A 24795-nucleotide genomic window follows, 5' to 3' on the forward strand; every position below is an offset into this window, starting at 1 on the left:
TCAGGATCTATTAAAATATTGACTTTGTCACCCAACTTAGCTTGGTGTAAACCATAATTTTGACAGGCATGTTATCTGTATCAACATGGAATCTAGAAACTCCAAACTTGTAGCCTAGTAAGATATGATGAACCCCAAGTTCAGGACTAGCTGATAAGTTGGAGACCCCAAAGGTAAAAGACAATCCCCTTCAGGTGGGGCCAAGCCCAAGCCAAGTGAATCTTCTTGTCTCCAGAAGCCTCTCCTACTGTATCATTTCCTCCTTTCAAGGACTGTGAACTCAGGACCTTCAGCTTACAAGACTGACATGCTGCCTATTTCGCTAAAGAGCCACTTGACTTGGGCTTGGCCCAATCTGAGGATGATTGTCTTTTACCTTTGGGTCCATTATTCAGTCTGAAATTGCTAGCCTAAGATTCTCTTCAGGATTCTCTCAGGGGAATGGGGAACCAGTACAAGCTTTGGAGTCTCCAGCTTATCAGCTGGTTCATCAGCTGAACCCAAAAAACCATCAGATGAACCCAAAACTTGGGGTTCATCAGATCTTACTAGGCTACAAGTCTGGGGTTTCTAGATTCCATGTTGATATCTGTGTCTTTATCCAAGTCACTGGAAAGTCACATAGCACAGGACTAATTGGTACTCTGGAGCTACTAGAGACCTCTTTCCAAGTTAACATCAAACAATAAATGACTACTCTTTGGGGTTGGCCATTTAACCAATTCTCCGTCTGCCAAAATATTGTCATCTAGTCCACATCTCTCCATATTTTCACAAGAACAGGCTTAGATACCTTGTCAATTGCCTTGCTAAAATCTGACTATATTGCGTCCACAGTATCCCATACTAGCATTTATATTGCTTTAGGGTCTGCAAATCACTTTATAAATATTATTTTATTAACCCGAAAGCCTGTTTGATGAGTTCCATTATTAACCTCATTTTATAAATGAAGATATTGAGGCTAATAGTGATTATGTGCCTTGCCTAGGGTCACACAGCCAATAAGTTTCTGGGGCTGGATTGGTACTCAGATCTTCCTGATTCCAGGTATAGCTAGTACTCTTATCTACACTGTGCCACCTAACTGCCTCACGGGTTAATGTGGTATGATTTATTCTTGATGAAGCCATTTTGCTTCTGTGCCCTCCATTTCTTTTTCTAGATATTCTCTATCCTTTTGACAACGCTTCCTAAAATTTTACCAATATTTGAAGTCCAGTTCACTGACTTGTAATTTGTCAACATTTTCCTCATTCTTCAGAGATTCCATTTTTATTCACTTTATAAATTAAAAAACAAAACCTGAGGCTAAGAGAAATGAGATGACTTGACCAAGGTCACATAGTTAATTTGTGGCATGGGACAGAATCACAAATCAAACCTCCTGACTCATTCTCCAGGATACTTTTCCACTACACCATATTCCCTCTTCAGACAAAATTAGTCTTCTTTTCCATTTGTCTGACGCAAAGCATTACTCATTATGGAAGGGTGATTTAAAAGGTCTCTTTTTCTGTCTTTAGTGCTTCAAAAGCAAAACTTTCATAAATTTTACTTTCTCATATGTTACCTACTTCTTACCTGCATGTAAAAACTATAGGAGAAGTCACCATGTTTGATTCCCCTAATTTCAAAGAAGAATCCATATACGCCAATCGTTTCTGAGTAAATCTTGAATTCCTAGGTTGTATTGAAGAGGGAAAGAGATAAATAAAATAATGAAAAAAGAAATAAAGAAAATAAAGAAAAAAAATTTCACTTCATTCAGGTAAAAGATTCATTTGATATTTGATTTAAAAGTCTAAATCTATACTTTAATCTTCAGATAAGAACCACAAAGAAACTCATACTTTGACTATAATCCAAAGACTCATTCAGTGGCAAATTGCATCTGTTTTGAACCATTCCATGTGTTTCTGAACAACAAAGAGAAGACAATCAGGCAGCCTATCAGATGGACAAATCATTGTCCTCTGACCTTTGGAAACAGAACGCCTCACTGCATTTCTTTAAGTCCAAGAGACTCTGAATACATTATTATTGCACATCTATGGCATTGTGATTGATGAGTTGGCCACTGAAGATACCTTAAAAACCAGCCAATAATATTCGTGTTCTGGCTGCTCAAGGTAACCAACAGACATGGGCCCAGAACTTATTATAATGTAGACTTGGCTGAGAGATGGGGAGGTTTCCATAGAAGGTATTTATGGTAATGCAGTATGAGTATGGACTTGGGAATCAGTCAAATGCATAGGTTAATTTGACATGACTTTTTTTTTTAATTTAAATCCTTATCTTCTTTTTAGAATAATCAATACTAAGTATAGGCTACAAGGCAAATGAGCAGAAAGGGTAGGCAATTTGGGATTAAATGACTTGCCCAGGGTCCCATAGTTGGGAAGTCTCTGATGGCAGATTTGAACCCAGGACCTCCAATTTCCAAGGTTAGTTCTTCATCCACCGAGTCCTCTTACTGTCCTGCCATGACTTATTCTTGATGAGGCCATTCTGACTCTGTTCTCTACTCCTTTTTTCTAGATATTCACTATCCTTTTAATAATACTTCCTAAAATATTACCAAGATCAAAATCAAGTTCACTGGCTTATAATTTGTTGACATTTTCTTTATGCTTTAGGGATTCCATTTTATTATTAATAGCAATAATTTTTTACTCCAACTCAAACAGCATTTTAAAATTTGCACAGTGCAACTGTATCATGTGGGGAGTAAATTGAGGCTGAAAAGTTAAGTACACAATCATATAGTTAACAGTTCCCAAGAAATAGAGCCAGGCGTCTAGTGAGTACTATTGTCACTTAGTATATGATATTGGTCAAATTGCTTAACTTTATGAGACTCAGTTTCCTTATAGATAAAATGAACTACCTTCCTTTATAGAGTTGCTTTCAAAATAAAATAATTAACAAGTGAAGTAGTTTGGAACAGCAAAATCATTAGTATAATAAGGAATTACTCTGATCAATAATAAAATACATTAATAAATAATCCTGCCTCTGACACTCTGAAAAAGGAATTTGGGGGGTTGCTACCAGGGATAAATAAATATGAGGGGAAATTGATTCTTGTGAAATATCTTTAAGCGCCAAGTGACTACTAAGTCTTATAACTAGCATGAAAGATATTGTGATTGGCTCTTGGGATTTTTGGCTGCCATATTTATATTGATTTCTATTTATGTTTAGGAAGAATTAGCCTTTTGCACTCTTCAGTATAGAATTATAACAGAACAAGGACAGAGCTAGGCAGCACAGTGGAGAGAGTGCCAGTACTGGAGTTGGGAGGATCGGGGTTCAAATGTGACCTCAGATATTTCCTAGCTATGTGACCCTGGGTAAGTCCATTAACTCCAATTGCTTAGCCTTGCCATTTTTGTCTCAAAATTGATAGTAAGACATATCAGGCAGGGGTGGTTTTTATTTCCTACTGATATTGTTTAAGTCTCATCTCATAGTCTTCTTCCAGCCCTAGCTAACGTGTCAAAATTCATTTGAGCCAATGTAACACATTGAAAAGATCATGAGTAATGGGTGCAGAGGACAGAGTACTAAAATCTGAGTCAGGAAAACCTGATTTCAAATCCAGATTTGGGCTGTGTGATCTTGGCTAAGTCATTTAACTTTTGTCTGTCATCCAGGATTGTTGGGAAGAAAAAATGAGATAGTATTTGCAAAGCACTTTGTAAATCTTAAGGCAATATATAAATGTTAGTTATGATCCTTTTATTAATTGTGATTATGTCTATTGTCAGACCAGCTTCTATACTGCTATTCCACCTGTCTTACTTCCAAGGTTTTTTGCCCCTAAGTGAAAAAATATTCTAGTTACAACTTCACTGACTTTTTATTTTTTAAGTAAGTATACAGACATAAATCTATTCTAAAACTTACACCTGGGGGGAGTTTATAGTCAAGGATATAACATTCCTGAATCCTCTGACTTGCATAAGTAGTTGATAATTTTTACTACATATATGTAGAAGTTCAGAACCTTAAAAAATATTCAAACTTCCTTCATTCTACTGATGAGGAACAGAGCACAGGTATGTCAGCCCAGCCCATGGACTCCAGTTTGTCTAACCCAAACAGAGGCAAACCTCTGAGAGATGGAGTGCCAGGCTCTACCCCCCCCCTCACCAAGTGTCAGTCATGTCCTGCCCCCCTCCCTTACCCCACACAGGGGAGGGAAGAAGCACTCCTATTGGGCTACTGGGGAGAGGGGTGGGTAAAGTGAGGAATGTCCTTAGCAAATGTAGAGAGGGGAAAGGGAGTGGCCCAAGCACTCCAGCTCTGCTGCCTCTGAGCTGTCTACTTTACTGCCTGTGTTCTCTCATTGGGCTGTTGGGCAGAGGAGCAGATGATGTGAAAAAATGTTGTCGGGTACTGTGGAGAGGGGGAAGGGAGCAGCTCCACCCAAGTCCCTCTGATTTGCTAGTAATGAATTTGGAGGGGTAGGAGGTGGGAATAACCACGTGCCACCTTTGGCACCAGCGCCATATGTTCACCATCATTGGTTTAACCTCTGCTTTCCTTTCCCATCCCAGTGTTTGCCAACCCATTAGAACATTCATTTAACATTCAAGCTGTCTCTGAGGTCCCAACTTGTTAGTATTCTCTCCTTGTTCAAGTCATACTGTATTTATTTCTACATTTAAATGTTACAAATAACCTCCCCATTAAAAGTAAGCCTTTAGAGGAAAGGGAATGTTTTTTGGTTTTTTTCTATTGTTTTTAGCTCTCACTGTCTTGCATATAAAAGGTATTCAAAAGGTGTCCAGTGAATAAAGAGCCAGGCCTGGAGACAGGAAGACCCAGATTCAAATATAGCTTCTGACATTTCCTAGTTATGTGATACAAAGTTTAAAATCAATTGCCTAGTCCTTGCCAGTTTTCTGCAAAAGGAAGGAAGGAAGGAAGGAAGGAAGGAAGGAAGGAAGGAAGGAAGGAAGGAAGGAAGGAAGGAAGGAAGGAAGGAAGGAAGGATGGAAGGGAGGGAGGGAGGAAGGAAGGAAACTTTAGTTTACATATAGAAGTTTATATATAGAATGAATGGTTTTCTGTATATAATTTTTCTTTCTGTGTTATCTCTCTCTTCCATACCCCCACATTTGTATTAAGCAGTCTATAAAATGTATATACTTACAATTCAATTCTAGTCTAAGATATTTTTAAACAATCCTTTTAAAGTTTGAGCAATCCAGTTGATTATAGCCCATGGTTTTATTTGAAGTTATTTAATTATAAATAAATATATAATATTTATAATATAATATAAAAATAAAAATATAGTTATACAGATATTAAAGCCATTGCATGTTAAAGAAAACAGATGAAAAGTTTATAGTAAAACTACAGAGAACCTTCAAACATTAGTTATGGAAAGGAACTTGGACATGATTTAATCTAATTTGCTATATAGATGGGGAAACCAAGGCCCAGGGGAGTTAAATGACTTCCACAGGGTCACACAGCTAATTAATGCCAGAGCAGGGTCTATAGTCTTGATTTTGGGAAAGCCAATTACATATTTATAGAATGATGTCTAGATGTCAACCAAGACAGATGACTGGAAGTCTCTCTGCTAGTTACATACCTGGTTAATTAGGAGACCAAATCTTACAGCTTGAGTAGAAAGGTCTTTTGCATGAAACATGTCTCCACCACTCTCAAGCTGAAATGTATACAATTTAGAGAGTATTTAAGTTTAGTACTTACCATATTTCCCTTACATCCTGAAATCGACTAATTCTAATACAACTCCTGAAGTGTTGCATCATGGAATTTCCGTTTTAATTTATTCCTAAGAGAGCTTATAAACAGCTAAGAAATTCAAAGACAATAGAGGTAGTGGGGGAGGGTAAATTTACTAAGGCAGTGAGACACACAGAGGGAGACCCTTTTCTACCACTTTTGTCACTTCAGCTATACCACTGAATGAATATACTCTAGAGCAATTGATTCTCTCTTTTCCCAGCTTCCCCCCAAATCCTTCCTTTCTGTCTTTGAATAAATGCAAGTATTACTTCTAAGGCAGAAGAGTGGTAATGGTTAGCCAATTGGGGATAAATGATTTGCCCAAGGTCACATAGCTAGGAAGTGTCTGGGGTCAGATTTCACATCAGGTTTACATAACTCAGAACTGGCACTCTACCCACTGAACCACTTAGCTGCCCTCAGACTAGTGATTCTTAATCTTTTTTTTTTTTTTTATGTCACAAAACCCTTGAATGGGTAACCTGGTGAAACCTATAGAACCCTACCCAGAATGGCTTTAAATGCATAAAATAAAATATATAAGGTTGTAAAGAAAATCAATTATATTACAATATAATTATAAAATATTATTAAAAAATCTAAATTCACAATTAACTAGAGTTATCATCCACCTAATTGGAAGTTAATAAGTGAACTATAAATCTTCAGAATCTACCTTCTAACAAGTATCTTCCTCTCTAAGAATACAGAGTCTCATGGGAAAAGGATACCATCTTTTATACATGTTGTTCAACTGAAAGACAATGTGATCTGTTAGAAAGAATCTACCTGAAAGAGTAGACTTTAGGAGACAGAAGACTTTGCTTCTGGCATTTGGCAATTGTGCAATCTTGAGAAAATTGCATAATCTTCTATAAAATTCTTTAAAAAACCTATTTTGGGGTATGCATATACATACATGTGTTTGTATTGTGTATATGTATGGCACATATGTGCATATATATGCATATATATGTGTATGTATGTATATAGTATGTATGCATATGTATAAATGTGTGAATGTATATTTGTATATCTGTTCATTTGTCCATCTCTCTCTGTCTCTGTCTCTGTCTCTGTCTCTGTCTCTCTCTCTCTCCCTATCTATTCATCCATCCATCCATCCATCCATCCATCCATCCATCCATTTATCTATGTTTCTGTTTATCTAATAAAGCCTGGGTCTATCTTTTCAAAATACGTAAGGAACTTGTAAAAAACTTTTGCCTTCTATCTTATTATCAGTTCTAAGGCAGAAGAGAGGAAAGGGCTAGACAATCAGTGTTAAGTGATTTGCCTAGGTTTACACAGCTAGAAAGCATCTAAGACCAAATCTGATACCAGGTCTTCAGATCCCAAGCCATCAGGCTCCATCTACTATGCTCCCTCATTGCCCTTGTAAGGGATTCTTGATCTGGAATTTTTCTCCAGCAGTATGGACAAGCAGCTCTTCTCTAACTTTTCATCTCAGAGAGCTGCCTTTGATACTGAGACATGAAAGCATTTATCTGTAGCCACACAGCTAATCCATGTCAGAGGTATGACTCAAAACCAAAGTCTTCCTGACTCGAAGGCTACCTTTATAGCCATTCTACTAGTCTCGTCTCTCAAAGAACTCTATATAAACAGAGCTGTATGTGGCCTGGCATACCAGGACTAGGGGATTAGCTTGTAGTGATTCTGAAAAGCCCCAGACCCCAAAGGCAATGACTCCTCCCCTCACCACTTCACTTGCTTCTTACATAATGTAGGCTTTAGAGCAGTGATGGCAAACCTTTTAGAGACTAAGTACCCTCATAAGACATGTGAGCTGCCCTATTACCCCAGACAGGGGAGGGAAGAAGAATTCCTATTGGACTACTGGGCAGAGGGGCAAGTGAAGTGAAAAATTTTCTCAGGCAAGGTGGAGAAGAGGAGGGAACAGTCACCGCCAGCATGTGTGCCAAAGATTCACCAACATGGCGCTAGAGCAGTGATGGCAAATATTTTAGAGACAGAATGCCAGGCCCTGCCCCCACCCCACCCCTGAACCAAGTACTGTGCCTTCCCCTTCCTGGACTGAGTGCTGTGCCCCTCCTCCACTGGGTGCTGGGTGTGCCATGCCCCTCCCCCTCCATCCCACACAAGGGAAGAAAAAGTGTTTCCGTTGGGTTTTTGGGTGGAGGGGTGAGTGAAGTGAGGAATGTCCTCAGTGAGTGTAGAGAGGGCAAGGGATGGGGCCCAAGCACTCCACACCCCTCTAGCTCTGTCACCTGTGAGCCACCCACCTTACCCCTTGTATGTTTCCATTGGACTGCTGGGCAGAGAGGTGGGGGATGTGAAAAATTGTCATCAAGCACAGTGGAAAGGGAGAATGGGGCAGGTCTCTCCAAGTCCTTCTGCCTTTCTAATAATGAACTTAGGGGTGGGGAGGGTAGCCATGTGCCCACAGAGAGTGCTTTGCACGCCATCTTTGGCACCCATGTCATAGATTCACTATTACTACTCTAGAGTCATCCCAACCCCAAACACTCAGATCTCCTAATATAGTTGCAGATGGAAAGCACATCTTGATGGCAGGGAAGGATGAGAAGAGGGGGAAGTCAGAAAAGCAATAAATCCATATAATTGCTTCCTCTTCTAAGCAAGGCAACTCACTGCATGGTAATGGTTGGCAAAAATCCGGACTAGCCAAGTCTCAGGGAAGAAGTTAATGTGCTTTATATCTTCCAGGTGCCTGCCTTGGGGAAAAAAATAAAGAAGAAATTTGGAAGTTTTTATTTATCTCCACAAAATTTCACATACAAAAATAAGGCTATGAGTTGGGGTGGGGGCAGAATGGTGTCTTGTTTTCAAATTGAGTTTGGCAAAGCTCAAAAAAGACTTCATGGGACTAATACATGAGTTTATTTCCAGTTATTTTCATTCTAAAGTCATCTTTGGATTTACACATACAAACCTCACATATGATGAATGAATGAACTCTAATTTGAATGGTATTTTCATTTTTAAGTTTTTAAGGTTTTAAGAAGGAACTTTGGATTGTGTATGTAACAACTTAACTCTTAGGACAAAGTCTCCTGAAAGTAGCGTGTTTCTGAGAGTTATGAAGTATTTGGAATTTTTTCAAAATTTCAAAATTCTTATTAAGGTATTTGGGAGGACTGCCCCACTTAGGAGTCCCTGGGCCTCAACTAAAAGACACTTCCACTATCATGCTTCTTTCCCCAATTATGCCTTACTTTATACATCTCATAATTAGTACTGGCCCCATTCCAAATTTCTTCATGTTCCTTGTGTTAAAGTTGTATTTTGTTCTGGTCCCCCTGACAACCATTCCCCTTCTAGTTGGCAAAGTAAGTTTCTGGGTAATCAGTATAAAGGGGTAATAATAGCAGGAAATAAAATGGAAAAGAAGAAACTGGAAGTCATGTATATATTAGCCCAAAGATCGTAGGAGTATAAATTTACCAAATTGTATCTTATCTTAACCAAATCTATATTTAAGGTAGAAGTGCTGAATCAGGGTTTCCACATCAAGATGCTACTGTTAGGACTGTGGTCCTATGATAGGTAAATTCCAGAAGAAAATCAGACCTCCATAGCTCCACCAGCAGAATACCAAAAGGTACTTATAACTTTGGGATAATGACTTGGATTTTACCAATAACTCTGAAGTGATTTGAATACGTTAATGAACTAAACCTAAGGTGACACAGATAGAAGTTGGTCTATTTCCCAAAAAATCCAAAAAAAAATGAGACCTCAAACTCCTGCCCTTCAGAGTACTCTCTCCTCTCTATTGGGTCCATGCTGCCTAGTGTTCACAACTCAAATCCATGGTTAAATGAGTGATATTTTCTGACTCTGTAACCATTCCCCCTGCTCCACATCCCCTTCTCTATCTTCTTTCACCACTTTATCCCCTCTGCATTGCTTTTTACTACTTGTCCTGATTTTCTGGACTTTTTGCACCCATAGTTTCTGCGTTTAAATTATGATTGCTGCCAATCATGGTTTTTACCCCCCAGCCTGCTTCTATTTTCATAATTTCAGAAGTTAATTTTCAATTTATACCTAGTCTTTATTTTTTTTTCAGGTTGTGGACTATGATGACTAAGAAAAGTACCCAATAGATCTGTGGTGGCAAACTTTTTAGAGACCAAGTGCCCAAATTGCACCTTCACTCCCCATGTGAAACTCTCCCTTACCCCAAACAGGGGAGGGAGGAAGTGTTCCCATTGGGCTGCTGGGCAGAGGGGCAGGTGATGAGAAAAATGTTTTCAGGTGCAGTGGAGAGGGGAAAGGGAACAGCTCCATTCAGCACAAGTGCCATAGGTTTTCCAACATGGCAATAGATCATTTACTCACTCACTTCCACTTTTCAGCATTAAAATCAATACAAAAAACATTCACAGGATAAGTGGCAATGATATACTTAAGACAAATAGATCTTGTCTCTCTTGACCAAATATCTGGAGATTAGATGCTTAGAGTGGGGAAGAATTATGGGTGGTGCTTATCTAGTACAGCCCTTTTATTTTAAAGTTGAGACAATTGAATCCAATGAAGATGAAGTAACATTCACAAGGCCATTTAGTTCAGTGGTCATAGAGCTAGAATTAAAGTCAGTGGTCTACCTTTAAAGTTCTAACAGGTCCTTCTGAAAAATTTCTACATTGCTGGATTTGGACACCCTTAGTTTGACTCTTTGACTCAAGCTCCCAAGAAACCAGCTGAGGGCCATTTTTGTCTCTTTAAAATCCATTGTCTTGTTGTCTGACTTTTCTTCTAAAGGAACAGTAAATAAATGTATGCCTCAAACAAAATGGGCCCAATCAAATTAGTGATATCCACTCCACAAGAGAACAAAAGCCCATTTCCAGGAGGCTTTCATGGGCCACAAGAATATCTTGGACCAACATTTGAGAACTACCTTTAAGGCACATTTTTGATTTGAGAAGTTATCAGCATAATCAATGAATGCTCTTTGTATGACTTTTTTATTTCTCCAACTATTACAAACTGTAGGAAAGGAGAGCATATGTGTACCTTTGAGGAAGACAGTTTCTGCATCTCAGAAGTTGTTTTTTTTAAAGACTTCTGGAATATTTATAGTCTAAGTAACTATATAAAGTTTACAATGCACTCTCTGAAACCATTTGGAATTTCCTGGCCATATTTTGTGTACATTAGTGGCAATTTTAGTTTGATGAATCAGTTTTCAATGTATATTTTGGAAACCATCCTAACAAAATTCATCTGGTTTTACTGCTGCTTTTTTTTACTGCTTTTAAGTGATAAAGATTTTTCTATTCACTTTGAAAGTGTGAAAGAGCTTTGAAAACTGTTTTCAAAGTTCATTAGGCCTATAGAAATTTTATTCCAAGATCTTCTTAGAGCTGTAGATGCATGTTTCCCCATGTTCCTTCTTTTTTTCTATTTAAAATACTGTTTATTTGTGATTTAACATTAATTGGCATTACATCTAGGAGCAATCTCAGATAACATTTATATGCTTTTCTACAGGACACAGAGTTGGTTGGCTCATTCTTTATGCCAAAGCAAGTCAATAGAGGCATTAGCAGAAGGTGCAGAGCTCAGGGCTGCAATTAAAAAATACTGCATTCATGATAGATTCTTTGTTTAAAAAAGTTCATTTCCATGTCACTGATGCTTTCTACAGCTCCCCGCATCACTAAATTATGAGAATATCAGTGTTTGACTTTAGTTAATTTCCCCAAATTTTATTATTATTGCTTTGATATTTTCATCATTTATTTTTATTTCATTATTTTTTTCATATATTTATTTCATTAATTTCCCCAGGATTTTCCCCAAATCTTGTGAAATTATCCTGTGTTGTGGAGCACAGAGTGTTGGATTAAGAATGAAGAGCTCTGAATTAAACTATCTCAATTATGTGAATAACTATATATGTGCCCTTGGTAAATCCAATCACTTCTCTGGCTATCTATGAAATGAAAAAGTTGAATTTAGTGATGCCTAAGATCCCTTTCATTTTGAAATATTAATGTGCCTAGGATCCTTTCCACACCCAATATTCTTGGATTTTGAGAACACTGTATAAAACAGAGACAGCACATATATAACTTAGAGGGGTCTGTTGTGTTTCGTTTTGGGTTTGTTTGTTTTTTTGCTTACTTTGGTCACAATCTGATTTCATTCAGGCCCAGAGCCTTCTGGCATGTAATGGCTATTTCACAGTTGGGTGAGATAATTGCTAGTGGTAGCCAATGAATAGCTAAGGAGAGAGAGGAATGGAGAGCCTCTAACAATGCAATCATTCTACAGAGTGTATACACACACATTGCAACTTACCACTGGTGATGCCATGTAGACGCAAACAAAGAAATACAGGCAAGAACTTCTGTCCCAATTCCCGTTCCAAAAATGGACACTTCTTGGGGAAGCTTAGCAGAAAAACAAGTAAAGAAGGTGTTCAGAAATTTCCTTTCCTTTCACTATACAGGTCTAGGCATAATATCAAGGGTTATGAAATTGTTTTCCCATTCCTACCTCATTTTAATTTGGACTTCAATTTACTGTACAATTTACTGGACATTGGTCTAGATTCTTCTCATCACCTCTTATTCTCTATTTGCACCTATTCCTCCTTCCTTGGTGAATTCAGTAGCTGACTTACAACCTCCACCTCCATCTCCATATTCAAGTGAACTCCTTACCTCCCATCCTTGCTGATTTCAGTATTCATACTGATGATCCTTTGAATACCTTGTCATGCCTGTTCATGGATCTCCTCAGTTCCCATGACCTTTGTCTCTCCTTGATCCCAGTCTTCCACATGACTGATGATTATACTTCCTACCACAATCACCTAAAATGGAAAGCTATCCAGGATCCCCAAGCTCTACAGTTTCCCTTTCTGATCAGAATCTTCTGCCCTTCATACCCTTCCTATTGCCTTACTCCCCCTAAACTAGTTCTCCATTCTCACTTTGGTCACAAATCTTTTAACCTTAATGTTTTCTCCATCTATCACTTTTTAGTTTCACTTTTCTCTAGTTTAATTTTTCTCTCATGGTAGTATCTTGATCCAAGAACTAAATAGTTTCATAAGGCATGATTATCCACTTTTGAGTCCCCTTCCCTTTAGTCTTTCTACCAGTTCTGATTCCATTAATCCCAAAACTTATGAATTTGGATTCAACAATTCTACGATATCCAAAAATATTTGAGGTTCAATGACAAAATAAACTCACCTGAAATAAGAATAATATCCCAGAGCTACTCAAATATTTACCAGATAGACTTTTTAGATGGAGCAGAAAGAATATATTTATGAAAAGGGAAAGTAGCTTTATGTTATTGGTAATCTCTGAGGTTTCTGGTCTCATTAATTCTGATGGTTAAAATAAATTTCCTTATATGTTTTAGAAAACAGCAGAAGGGAGCACCTTGGTGGTTCAGTGGATAAAGCTCCAGGCCTGGAGACTGGAGGATCTAGGATCAAATCTGGTTTCAGACATTTCCTAGGTGTGTGACCTTGAGCAAATCACTTAACCCTGATAGTTTTGCCCTTGCTACCTGTCTGTCTGATAGCTTAGCCCTTGCTATTTGTCTGTCTTGGGGATGATACTAAGACAGGAAGATTAAGAAAAAAAGAGAACAATGGAAGTGAGGGAAGGCCAGGGAAGCAGTATTCTACAGTGGAAAGAACACAGGATTTGGGGGTCCAGGATCTACATATAAATCATGACTCTTCCATTTACTGGTGGTGTGATTTTAAGCAAGTCACCGAACTCTGTACTATTATAGGATTATAGAACTAGAGCTAGAAGAGACTCTAGGGACTATTTAGTCCAACCTCCTAATTTACAGAGGAGGAAAAGTGAATTCTAGCAATAAGTGACATGCCCAAGGCTATATGGGTAGTAAACAACAGAGGTGGAGTCTGAACTCACATCTTTGACTGTATGGTAGTTCTTTCCACCATACAATATTGCTGCTCTCATGGCCTCAGTTTCCTCACCTGAACAATGAGGGGGATGAACTGATCTATAAAACCCATATTTTTGTAACAACCAATTATATTTAATTTTTTCCTAATTACATATAAAATATTTTATCATGTGTTCAAAAATTTTGAGTTCTAAACTCTCTCCCTTACTCTCTTTCTTCCTTGCTCCCTGAGATAGTAAGCATTTTGATACAGATTCTATACATGTGTGATCATGCACAATATATTTCCAAACTGTTCATGTTGTAGAAGACATATATAGAAAAATACAATGAAAAAAAAGTGAAAAATGGTATGCTTTGATCTACATTCAGACTCCATCAGTTCTTTCTCTAGAACAGACAACATTTTTCATCATGAGTCATTTGAAATTGTTTTGGATTATTATATTGCTGAGAATAGCCATCATTCACAATTGACCATCACGCAATGTTGCTTTTAACTATAAGGTGATGATTCTATCATCTACCTTCTCTCCTATTGCAGAGTCAAAGAACACTGCTGGAGAACATTCATTAAATTGGAAAGAATGAGGTTCACTGCAAATTCCTGTTATTTAACATCAAATGGATCCTCTAGGATACAGAGCAATCATTTTCTTTATCTCTAATTGATTTTGAGGTGGAGTTTTTACATTTTACTTTTTTAATTACATGTAAAAATATTTTAACAATTTTTATTAATTAATTTAGAATATATTTCCATGGTTGCATGATTCATGTTCTTTCTCCCCTATCCTGGAGGTGACAATCAGTTCCACTGGGTTTTACATGTATCATTGTTCAAAACCTATTTCCATGTAATTAATATTTGCATTAAAGTGATCATTCAAAGTTGACATCCTCAATCATATCCCCATCAAACCATGTGATCAAACAGTTGTTTTTCTTCTGCATTTCTGCTCCCACTGTTCTTTCTCTGGATGTGGATAGTGTTCTTTTCCCTAAGTCCCTCAGAATTGTCCTGGGTCACTGCATTGCTGCTAGTAGAGAAGTCCATTACATTTTATTTATACCACAATGTATCAGTCTCTGTGTACAATGTTCTTCTGGTTCTACTCCTTTTGCTCACCATCAATTCCTGGAGGTCATTCCAGTTCACATGGAATTCCTCCAGTTCATTATTCCTTTGAGCACAATAGTATTCCATCACCATCAGATGCCACAATTTGTTCAACCATTTCCCAATCGAGGGACACCCCCTCATTTTCCAGTTTTTTGCCACTACAAAGAGCGCAGCTATGAATATTTTTGTGCACATATTTTCCCCATTTTCTCTTTGGGGTATAAACCCAGCAGTGCTATGGGTGGATCAAAGGGCAGATAGACTTTTAGCACACTTTGGGCAGAGTTCCAAATTGCCTTCCAGAATAGTGGGATCATTTCACAACTTCACCAGCAATGCATTAATGTCCCAATTTTGCCACAATCCCTCCAACATTTATTATTTTTCTTTACTGTCATATTGGTCAATCTGCTAGATGTGAGAAGGTACCTCAGAGTTGTTGTAATTTTCATTTCTCTAGTTATGAGATATTTAGAACACTTTTTAATGTGCTTATTGATAGTTTTGATTTCTTTATCTGAAAACTGTCTATTCCTGTCCCTTGCCCATTTATTAACTGGGGAATGGCTTAATTTTTTGTGCAGTTGACTTAGTTCTTTATAAATTTGAGGAATTAAACCTTTGTCAGAGGTTTTTATTATAACCCCCCCCCCAATTTGTTGCTTCCCTTCTAATTTTGGTTGCATTGGTTTTTGTAAATTTTGAGTGCCAGATTCTCTGCTTCCCTTCTTCCTTTCCTCCCTCATGGAGAAAGCAAGCAATTTGGTTATATAGTTATATATTTGGTTATATATATATATATATATAACCTATATAGGTTATATAGGTGCAGTCATGCAAAACACATTTCCATTTTAGTCATGTTGTGAAAGAAAAAACAGATAAAAATAGAAGAAATAAAGTGAGAAATAATATGCTTGAGTCTGTAATCACTTCTTTCTCTGGAGGTTGATAACTTTTTTTTTTAATTGTCTTAGGTCATTATATCACTGAGGATAGCTAAATCATTCATAGTTGATCATTGTACAATATTGCTGTTCTCTTGGTTCTATTTACTTTACTCTGCATCAGTTTATGTAAGTCTTTCAAGGCTTTTCTGAAAGCATCCTGTTCATCATTTCTTATAACACAATATTATTCCATCACAATCATATGCCACAACTTGCTCAGTTATTCCTTTAACTGACTCAAAAATACTCTTATCTTTCTTCTTAGAATTAATATAAAAAAGAATTAATATTGTATTGGTTCAAGGACACAAGAGTGGGAAGAGCTAGGCAATAGAGATTAAGTGATTTGCCCAGGATCACAGATCTCAGGACTTCTTGTCTCCAGGCCTGACTCTCAATCCATTGAACCAGTTGGCTGCCCCATCTAATTGCCCCTTTAATGCAGTCCCTACAATGGCTGCTTTACACCTATCTCTACCTCCATTTACTGTCTTGTAGTAGATTAATTTACTTCCTACTTTAATGAGATTGAGTTCATCTAATGCGAGCTCCTTTTCCTCCCCTCCTCATCTTTAATTCTGCCATCTTCACCAGGACTTTCCAATATAGCTTCTCAATGTCAGTGGATGCTAGGACCCTTCTCTTTTCTAAGTCTAATGGGTTCACTCATGCCCTTGATAGCATCTACTCCTGCCTATTTTAGGAGCTTACTTTAATATCACCCTGCATATTATTCCTTCCCTCCTGCTAGATGTGCTCAGGTCTCTGTCTTTCTTCAAACAGCCTAAATATACTTTCTCCACTTCCTTAACACCCACTTGTTTCCTCAACCAGCTCCTTGCAATCAGACTTCCAATCCAACACTGATGAACTCTTTTAAAAATATATTATACTGACATACTGTTTTTGTTCAGTTCACCTCTGAATATATCCTTCTTATTTTTTCATATATTTTATATCAAAGAAAAAAGAAAGAAAACAAAATCAGTTTAACAAAACCAACCAACACATTAACAAAGTCTAACAATCTATGTGATATTGCACAGCTTTAGACCTGTACCTATGAAGAAGGTAAATTTTACAGTTCTTAATTCAAGATCAAGTGTCTTGTTCATTAGTCAATGTCTGATTTTATTTTGTTGTAGTTTTCATTTACATTTTTGTAGTCATTGTGTATATTTCTTTTCTCTTCTACTTACTTCACTCTGAAGTTTATATGTCTTCCTATGCTTTTCTGAATTCTCCACATTCCTCATTTCTTAGAATGTGTATATAACATTACATTTTATATTTCAATAGATTTAGTCATTGCCCATTAGATTGACATACACTTTATTTCTGGTTCTTTGCTACATCAAAAACTGCTGCTGTGAATATTTTGATATGTGAACTATGTTTTCATTTTTTAATTCCTAACAGAGACAATTAGCAGTGGAATCTCTAAGTAAAATAGTGTGGATATTTTACTCATTTTGGGGGGCTGTTATTTATAATTCAAAACAGCCTTCTAGAATGTCTGGACCAATTCACAGTTCTACCACAGTATACCAATTGCCCCTTAATTGCTAAAGCTGCTAATCACTGCTTAATGCTTATCCTCCTTGTAGCATTTCACATTATTGATCATCCCTTCAACCCTGGTATTTGTGACATTGATTTCTACTGATTTCCCCCTATATATGTAACCATTCTCTACCTACTTCTCTGGTTCATCTTACTACCCTTTCTAAGTGTAATTGTCTCCTAAAGTCTACCTTACCTCCTTTTTTCTCTTTTCATTCATTCTCTTCATAACTTCTTTAGTTCCTAAGGTTTTAATTATGACCTCTAGTTAGATGACTCCTAAATTTATATATCCAGTTCCAATCTCTCCCTCTTCTCCCCATCATCGACTAGTTGCCAGTCATATAAAGGATGAGGTATTAGTAAATTATCTTGCTAACACCTCAAACTCAACATGTCAAACATTTTATCTTCAATCCTAAAACTGCTCTTCTAACAACAATATTTGCTATTACTTAATCAATCACTCAAGCTTAAAACTTTAGAGGCAGTTTTGACTCTTTTCTCTCACTGCCATACTGTATCTAATCCATTGTCAAGTCCACAATATTTCTTAATTTGTTCTATTCTCTCTATTCACATGGCCACCACTGTTGTTCGGGCAAAACCCCTCTCACCTAGAATATTATGAAAGTTTCCTAATGAGTCTCCTCACCTCTAGTTTCTTGCTTCTCTAATCTTTCCTCCTATGAGCTACAAAAATAATCTTCCAAAGGCACAGGGCTATCTAGGTCACTCACCTTCTCAAAATCCTCCAGTCACTCCTAAATGCACAGCCTTTAACCTGACATTTAAAACCTATACCTAGTTCACAGTTCCAATTATTCCTAGTTCCTAGCTCCTTGTTCCTCATTCCAATCTAGGTTTCCATACTTATTTCACATTATTTCCCTTACATTGTCTTGGATCTAGGCAAATTAGACTCTTTTCCTGAATTTAAGATGTTGTCACCTATATTCATGTTTCTATTTAGCCTATTACTCTTTCCTGGAATGCACTGAATCCCACCTTTCAGAATCTCTATCTTCACACAAGACCCAATCTGAGTGCTATTCCCTCCATGAAGCCTTCTTTGACCCATCCAACTCAAAGCGCTCACTCCCACTTCAAGTTTTCGGATTGATATACTGCTGTATAATCTATCTTATATTATATTTACTTTATACTTTATCTAAAGGAATTTGTATGAAAAGAAAGAATTATCTCAGAACCATATAGATCTCTTGGAAGTGTGCCAAATATTTGGAAACAGAGAGGTTAGAGGTTTAGAAAAAGATTAATAAAGAGCAGGACCAAGAACCATTAGCCAGTGAAAGGAGGAGGAAAAAAGGTAGGACAGAGCTTTTGGCAAATAAAGGAGATACTAAGGACCATAACCATTTTTTTTAAAAAGCATATTAGAGAAGACAACTCAGGCTAATTCCACTAGTGAGCTCATTTACTCAAAGACTCAGGTAAATTCTGAGAAAAGATCTGTTCTCTAACCAATTTCTCTCCCTGTTATCTATCTATAAACACTATAATATTATCTGCCATTTTGTTACATAAACATTTCCAATAATCTGAATTTTTGTCTCAACCACTAAGAGAACATGGATTAACTAGAAAGTTATCAATGTAAATTTAGGCAAAGAGCCCAATCTCTGCCCAAATTTTCCAATCTAGGGATTCAGAACAACTATGTTTGAACTCATAATTTTTCTCCTAAAATAAACTCCCTAAAACCATAGAGGAGGCTGCTACATTGAAATCATATCAATTATATTGCCCAAAGGTTTGAAATAAAAATAATTATTTTAACAAGATATCATGGAAGAAAGAATATTGACCCTGAAGTAACAGGATCTGAGTTTAAATCCCACCTCTGATGATCTTGGGCAAATCACTTAACTTACTTGGACCTTATTTTCCTCAATGAGTAAAATGAAAGAATTAGAATAGATGGCTACCAAAATCCTTTACAGCTCTAGATCTATGCTTCTTCATTGTCTAAATTTCTCCACAAAGTGCATTGCTCAGCATTGTACAAGTCAGAAAATATTGACAATTTCTCGTTGTCTTTAAGGTAAAATTCAAAATACTCAAAGCTGCCAAGCAAGGCTTCTGACAACATGGCCCAATACACAATCCAACCTCAGCTTGTGATCCTTTCATACACGAACACTGCATTCTTCAAGCAGTATAGAATAATGGAAAGAACATTGGATTTGACGCAGGAGACTGGGTTTTGAGCTTCTGTTCCAATCCTTACTGTGATGTATGATCTTGGGTAAAAGTCTTAACTTCTTTGAATTTCAGTTCTCTTGAGAAAATTAGAGTAATGTACTAGAAAGGAAAATATTGTTCAAAGCAAAGCCATCAAACCTTTGTTTATGGTATTCCCTTTGACTCTCTAAATGTTGCCAATCCTGTTGTCTTCCCTGTCTCCTCCAACAAATCCTGCCTATTCTTTATTTTTTTAAATTTTATTTAATTAGATGATTTAGAATATTTTTTCACAGTTACAAGACTCATGTTCTTTCCCACCCCCCACCCCCGTTCCCCCGTTCCCGTATCTGATGCACAATTCCACTGGGTTTTACATGCATCACTGATCAAGAACCATTTCCATATTATTATTTGCACTAGGAGATCATTTAGAGTCTACTTTCCCAGTCATAGCCCCATCAACCCGTGTGATCAAGTAATTGTTTTTCTTCTGTGTTTCTACTCCCACAGTTCTTTTTCTGGATGTGGATAGAGTTCTTTCTCATAAGTCCCTCAGAATTGTCCTGCATCATTGCATTGCCACTAATGGAGAAGTCCATTATGTTCCATTGTACCACAGTGTATCAGTCTCTGTATACAAAGTTCTCCTGGTTCTGCTCCTCTCACTCTACATCAATTTCTGGAGGTCATTCCAGTACATCCTGCCAGTTCTTAACCATTCTTTGAACTTCTATTGTATTTACAGCCTGTATAGCTAAGCTTCCCATTTGGTATAGATTCAATTTAATGAGCACTTTTAAAATATCTATTAACTTCTAGACACTGTGCTAGATCCCGAGGAGAAGAAGGTGGAAATAATAGCAGCTTATTATAATAGTTTGGAAGATGGGAAATTCTAACAATTGGGGAGCGGGGCTCAGGAAAGGCACAAACTGTTCCAATTGTTACTTAACTGCTTCATCATATGTAAATCTGGGATCCACAAGTAGATTGTCAGTTTTTGGAGGGCAGAGAATGTGCATTACAGCATATCTTTCTGGACTGTGACAACTAGACCAATGTTGTATATACAATATGTGCTCTATAAGTACTTTTTGGATGAATGAAGTAGGCAGACTCTTTAAACAGTCATGATACAAATACAAAACTATATTATTTCTTTATTAAGATATTTGCTTAAAAAGTTGATAGAATGATTAGGCGTATTATGTTCAATTTTAATCCAGCTGATCCACACATGGGTGGTCATCAGAAATGGGTTGATATAATCATGAAGCTATTTAGACAGACACATACCCAGGAACAAGTTATTCCTAAAATGGTTCCTCCTAAAATATGGGGGGAACTGTGCCAGATTTTCCAAGTCCCTCTGGAAACACAAAGTCACTCATTGAGGACACATCCCGTACAAGACGGGCCAAGGACACTTTTAGATTGTTTTTCCATGAATCAAGTGTGGTGCCCAAATCACAAAATGTCCCAGCTGAGTCAAATGTATGATGGGGTTCTGTGTCCCACCCTTGCCTGGTACTCTGATCAAACTCCCTAGTAACCATTTTATTGTCATGATCTCTGGAGACTCAAAGGAAAATGTGTTAACTTATCCAGACATCCAGAGTAGACTCCTTTACCTAGGTCAACAATGTCTGAGGGGCGTCAGGAGGAAGTGGAAAAGAGAGCAAAGAAATTTGCTTGTACTAATGGAGGGAGAGGCAGGGCAGCTGGTACTACATCAGCCCTTTAGCAAAAATAACCTAAAGTCACTGAGAATTATAAACAATTTCAACTAGGTTAAGAGTTTTCTCTCTCTCCTCTACCTTCTCCAGTTAGATCTTCTTCTTCTAAAAAAAGTGACAAGGAGAGATAACTTGCCTGAATCGAATCTCACCTCCTTATATTCCTTTTTCCATTATTTAACTAAGGTGTGGATAACCAATGAAATCACTCAAAGGGAAGAAGTAAAAAAGAGGGTACAAATGGATCTTCTACAGCCTTTGAAAGCATATCTTGAAAAAGATAGATTGAAAAAAAGAAGTTTGCTTGGAAAAATAGAACAAAGATAGGGATGACATAAGCTAAATAGTCACATTTTTTTACCACAGGAAAGAGCAAAGGTAAGAAGATAATCCATTGGGACTGGTAGTTTTCCAACCCGCAGCTCCCCTCTTTCAGTGGTTTGAAGAAATGGGTGACTGTGGGAAAGCTACTAGACTGTCTGAGGAAGAAATATGTGGTAGAAGCCACAAATTGTTTCCTTTAAAATGCTGAAGGGTTTCCTTTCTAGGATTCTCTAGAGACACTCATAAGTTTGAGTGGTTTGACTGTAACCCTAACTACAGACTTCAGAGTGGATGTATTGACCTGCTACAATTTCTACCAATTCTATGATACATAGATATTGTGAAGATTAAATTTAATTCTCCCCTGATTATAACGAAAATACTTAACTCTCCTCTCATTATGAAGATTAAATTGTAATCCCTGACTATTTTTAGATTTAATCCCCATAAGTGTAAACACCCTACTTAAAGTTAAGTATGGAGATCTGCCCATTTTTAGATCTAATCACCAAAAGCGCAAACATCCCACTTAATCATGAAGTGCAATAGTGGATGACAAATCAAAATAGACTGACTGCCTCTTGGCCAGTCCTAGAGCAGAACTTTAACTGTGATTGGTAGACATGGAATTAGGGGAAGACACAGGAAGTGATGCAAAAGAAGCATCTTTAAAAGGAGCTGTTATTTCCTGTGAGAAGAAAAAATTCTTCATTCTTTGATCTGCTGACTGGACCTGACACCCTGTTCCTGATTGGACTGACAGGTGGTGAGTGAAAAGCTGACTCTTAACTGCTGGTTTTTCCCTGAAGAAACAGACCTCAGGAAAGAAACCTATCCTCTTGAGAGAGGCTCCCTGTATCCCCAAGGCCTTGGCTACAAGGGCTGAGGTCCCTCCAGCTAAGAACTATACTCTCCCTGCCCAAGGGCCAGAATCAATTTAATTAGTATTTAGGCTAGATATCTTACCTTATCCTCTCTCTGATTTCTTGCTTCACTCTTTCTACATTTTGTAAATAAATTGTAAATAAAATCTCTTTGGAATTAATTAGATTCCTGGTGACCAGACATAAAATATAACCCAACCCTTTTAAAAATAAACCCCTTTTAACGTTTACTATATATATACATTAATGATGAAAGTGTCTAATATAGGTGTGCTCTTGACTCCAAAGGTTTATATCTGTAATGATAGAGACCCTTGAATGTTAGAATGTATTTTAATTACAGTTTTCCATTACCAGCGACCTTATATCCAAGGGAAAAGTGAAATCTACTCCAGGCTGCCTCCAGCATTAGCAAATCCACCATTAGCATTGGAGTCTTTTTTCTTGCTGGCATTCTTATGCTGAGGCAAGTAGGAATCTCTAAAGATAAAATCTCTAAAGATGACTTATTTCAGTCCTTTTATTGAACAGAGGAGGAAATGGAAAGTTGAAGTGACTTGCCCAATGTAGAAGAGCTGGACAGCAGAAGAGTAGAGATAAAAATGCTGGTCTCCTGACTCAATTTCCAAGACCTTAACATTATCCCATGGCAGACCTGGGAGATAAGAGGTCCTGAATTCAAATCAGACCTCAAACACTTCCTAACTGTGTGACCCTGGGCAAGTCATTTAACCCCGGTTGCCTATTTCTTACCACTCTTTTGCCTTGGAACCAATACACGGTATCAATTCTAAGACAGAAGGTAAGGATTTTTTAAATGACCCCAGGGTAAGAAAATAATGCATGGAGTTACCACCACGTAGCCTGCCTTCATGGTTTTCCTAGTAAACATTCAGTCATTATGATTGCAATCCATAGGATTTACCAGACTCATAATAGAATGAGTTCATGCCAGAAAAAAACAAACAAACAAACAACTTTTAAGAATTCCTTTAATGCTATGGGGCAGCTAGGCAGTGCAGTGGATGGAATGCCAGGTCTGGAGTCAGAGAGACTCATCATTGAGTTCAAATCTGGCACCACACACTTATTAGCTGGATGCTGGCCAAATCACTTAACTCTGTTTGCCTCATCCTTTATCTCTAAAGTGAACTGGAAAAGAAAATGGCTAGCCATTCCTATATCTTTTGGGGGGTGGGGAAAGACTGAAATGGGGCCACAAAGAATTACACTTGACACAAAGCTGCTGAACTTTGACTGGCATGACAATCAATTAGAGCTCAGTCTTTCTTATTCAAAATCATTTTATGTCTTCAGCCTCTGGGATATGCTGACATCTATATCCTCAGGACCTAGTCAAGTGCCTGGACTTTAACAAATGCTTATTCCAAATGGATTCCCCCCAGCGCTCCCCTCTAGAAATACAGTGTCTTTGTGTGCTCCCCATTCCCCAGGTATTTAGTCTGGTTTATGAATTTAGGGCTGCATACATACAGTAGGGACCTCATTTCCTTCATTCCATTTTTCTCTAAGCCATTTTTACTCTGTTAAAATCCTGGCCCAAAGCCATTTGCCCAAAGCCTTCAGTTTTTCAGTGGTTGATTTCACTAAGTGCCTCCTAAGGCATTTCTTGAAATGGATGTGTTTTGGCAGCAACTGTAATGGAAGAGGGCAGTTTGCTCCTTTTACAATGGACAGTTTAACTCCAGAAGGCTGTAAGGTACCCTTCAAAGATTTGCGAAACAGCCCTGTAAGGTAGGTGGTTAAAACATTAATATTCCCATTTCTCAGATGAAGAAACAGGAGTCTAAAATGACTTGCCCAATGTCACAGGGCTAATAAGTGGTAGAGATGGCAGTAGAGACCTAAAACGCCTATCTTCTGCGTATTCCAGCACTCCTTTTACGATACATACACATAACATGTATTAAATATTATGTTTTGATCCAGGTGTAGAAAAAAGGGCCAGTCTCTGAGTTTGGAAGCCTTGGATTCAAGTTTCACTTCTGACACACTGGCTGGATGATGTTGAGCAACTTAGCATCTCATTGCTCTAAGAAGCTATCTGAAACATGAGAAATAGTGGTCACTTTGCATTAGAGGAAGGAGTTTCCTTACTGGGAATTCCTGACACTAATGAAATTTAAAATCTGCTCCCCAAAATGGTTTTTAAATGGTTTCAAAGGCACGTGGTGGGATATCTAATTGGCTCAGTGGATAGGGAGCAAGGCTTAGAGATGGCAGGTTATGGATTCAAATTTGGACTCAGACACTTCCTAGCTGTGTGAACCTGGGCAAACCACTTA

General features: G+C 37.6%; 1 protein-coding gene across 6 annotated transcripts in view; it reads right to left on the bottom strand.

The window, feature by feature from the left end:
* Positions 1-24795, bottom strand: part of BTBD16 (BTB domain containing 16) — a 130622-nt gene that overhangs the window by 5402 nt on the left and 100425 nt on the right. For 4 of the 6 annotated variants that reach the window (XM_016432682.2, XM_016432686.2, XM_007478882.2 and 1 more), the window contains 4 exons: positions 12100-12191; positions 8416-8498; positions 5618-5695; positions 1585-1683 (listed from right to left, as the gene is read on the bottom strand). In XM_016432682.2, coding sequence (XP_016288168.1) covers positions 1585-1683; positions 5618-5695; positions 8416-8498; positions 12100-12191 — 352 coding nt within the window. The remainder of the gene's footprint in view (positions 1-1584; positions 1684-5617; positions 5696-8415; positions 8499-12099; positions 12192-24795) is intronic. The other 2 variants (XM_056803154.1, XM_016432680.2) reach the window with 1 other exon arrangement.

The sequence above is a fragment of the Monodelphis domestica genome, chromosome 1 (genome assembly GCF_027887165.1).
Source record: "Monodelphis domestica isolate mMonDom1 chromosome 1, mMonDom1.pri, whole genome shotgun sequence".
NCBI lineage: Eukaryota > Metazoa > Chordata > Mammalia > Didelphimorphia > Didelphidae > Monodelphis > Monodelphis domestica.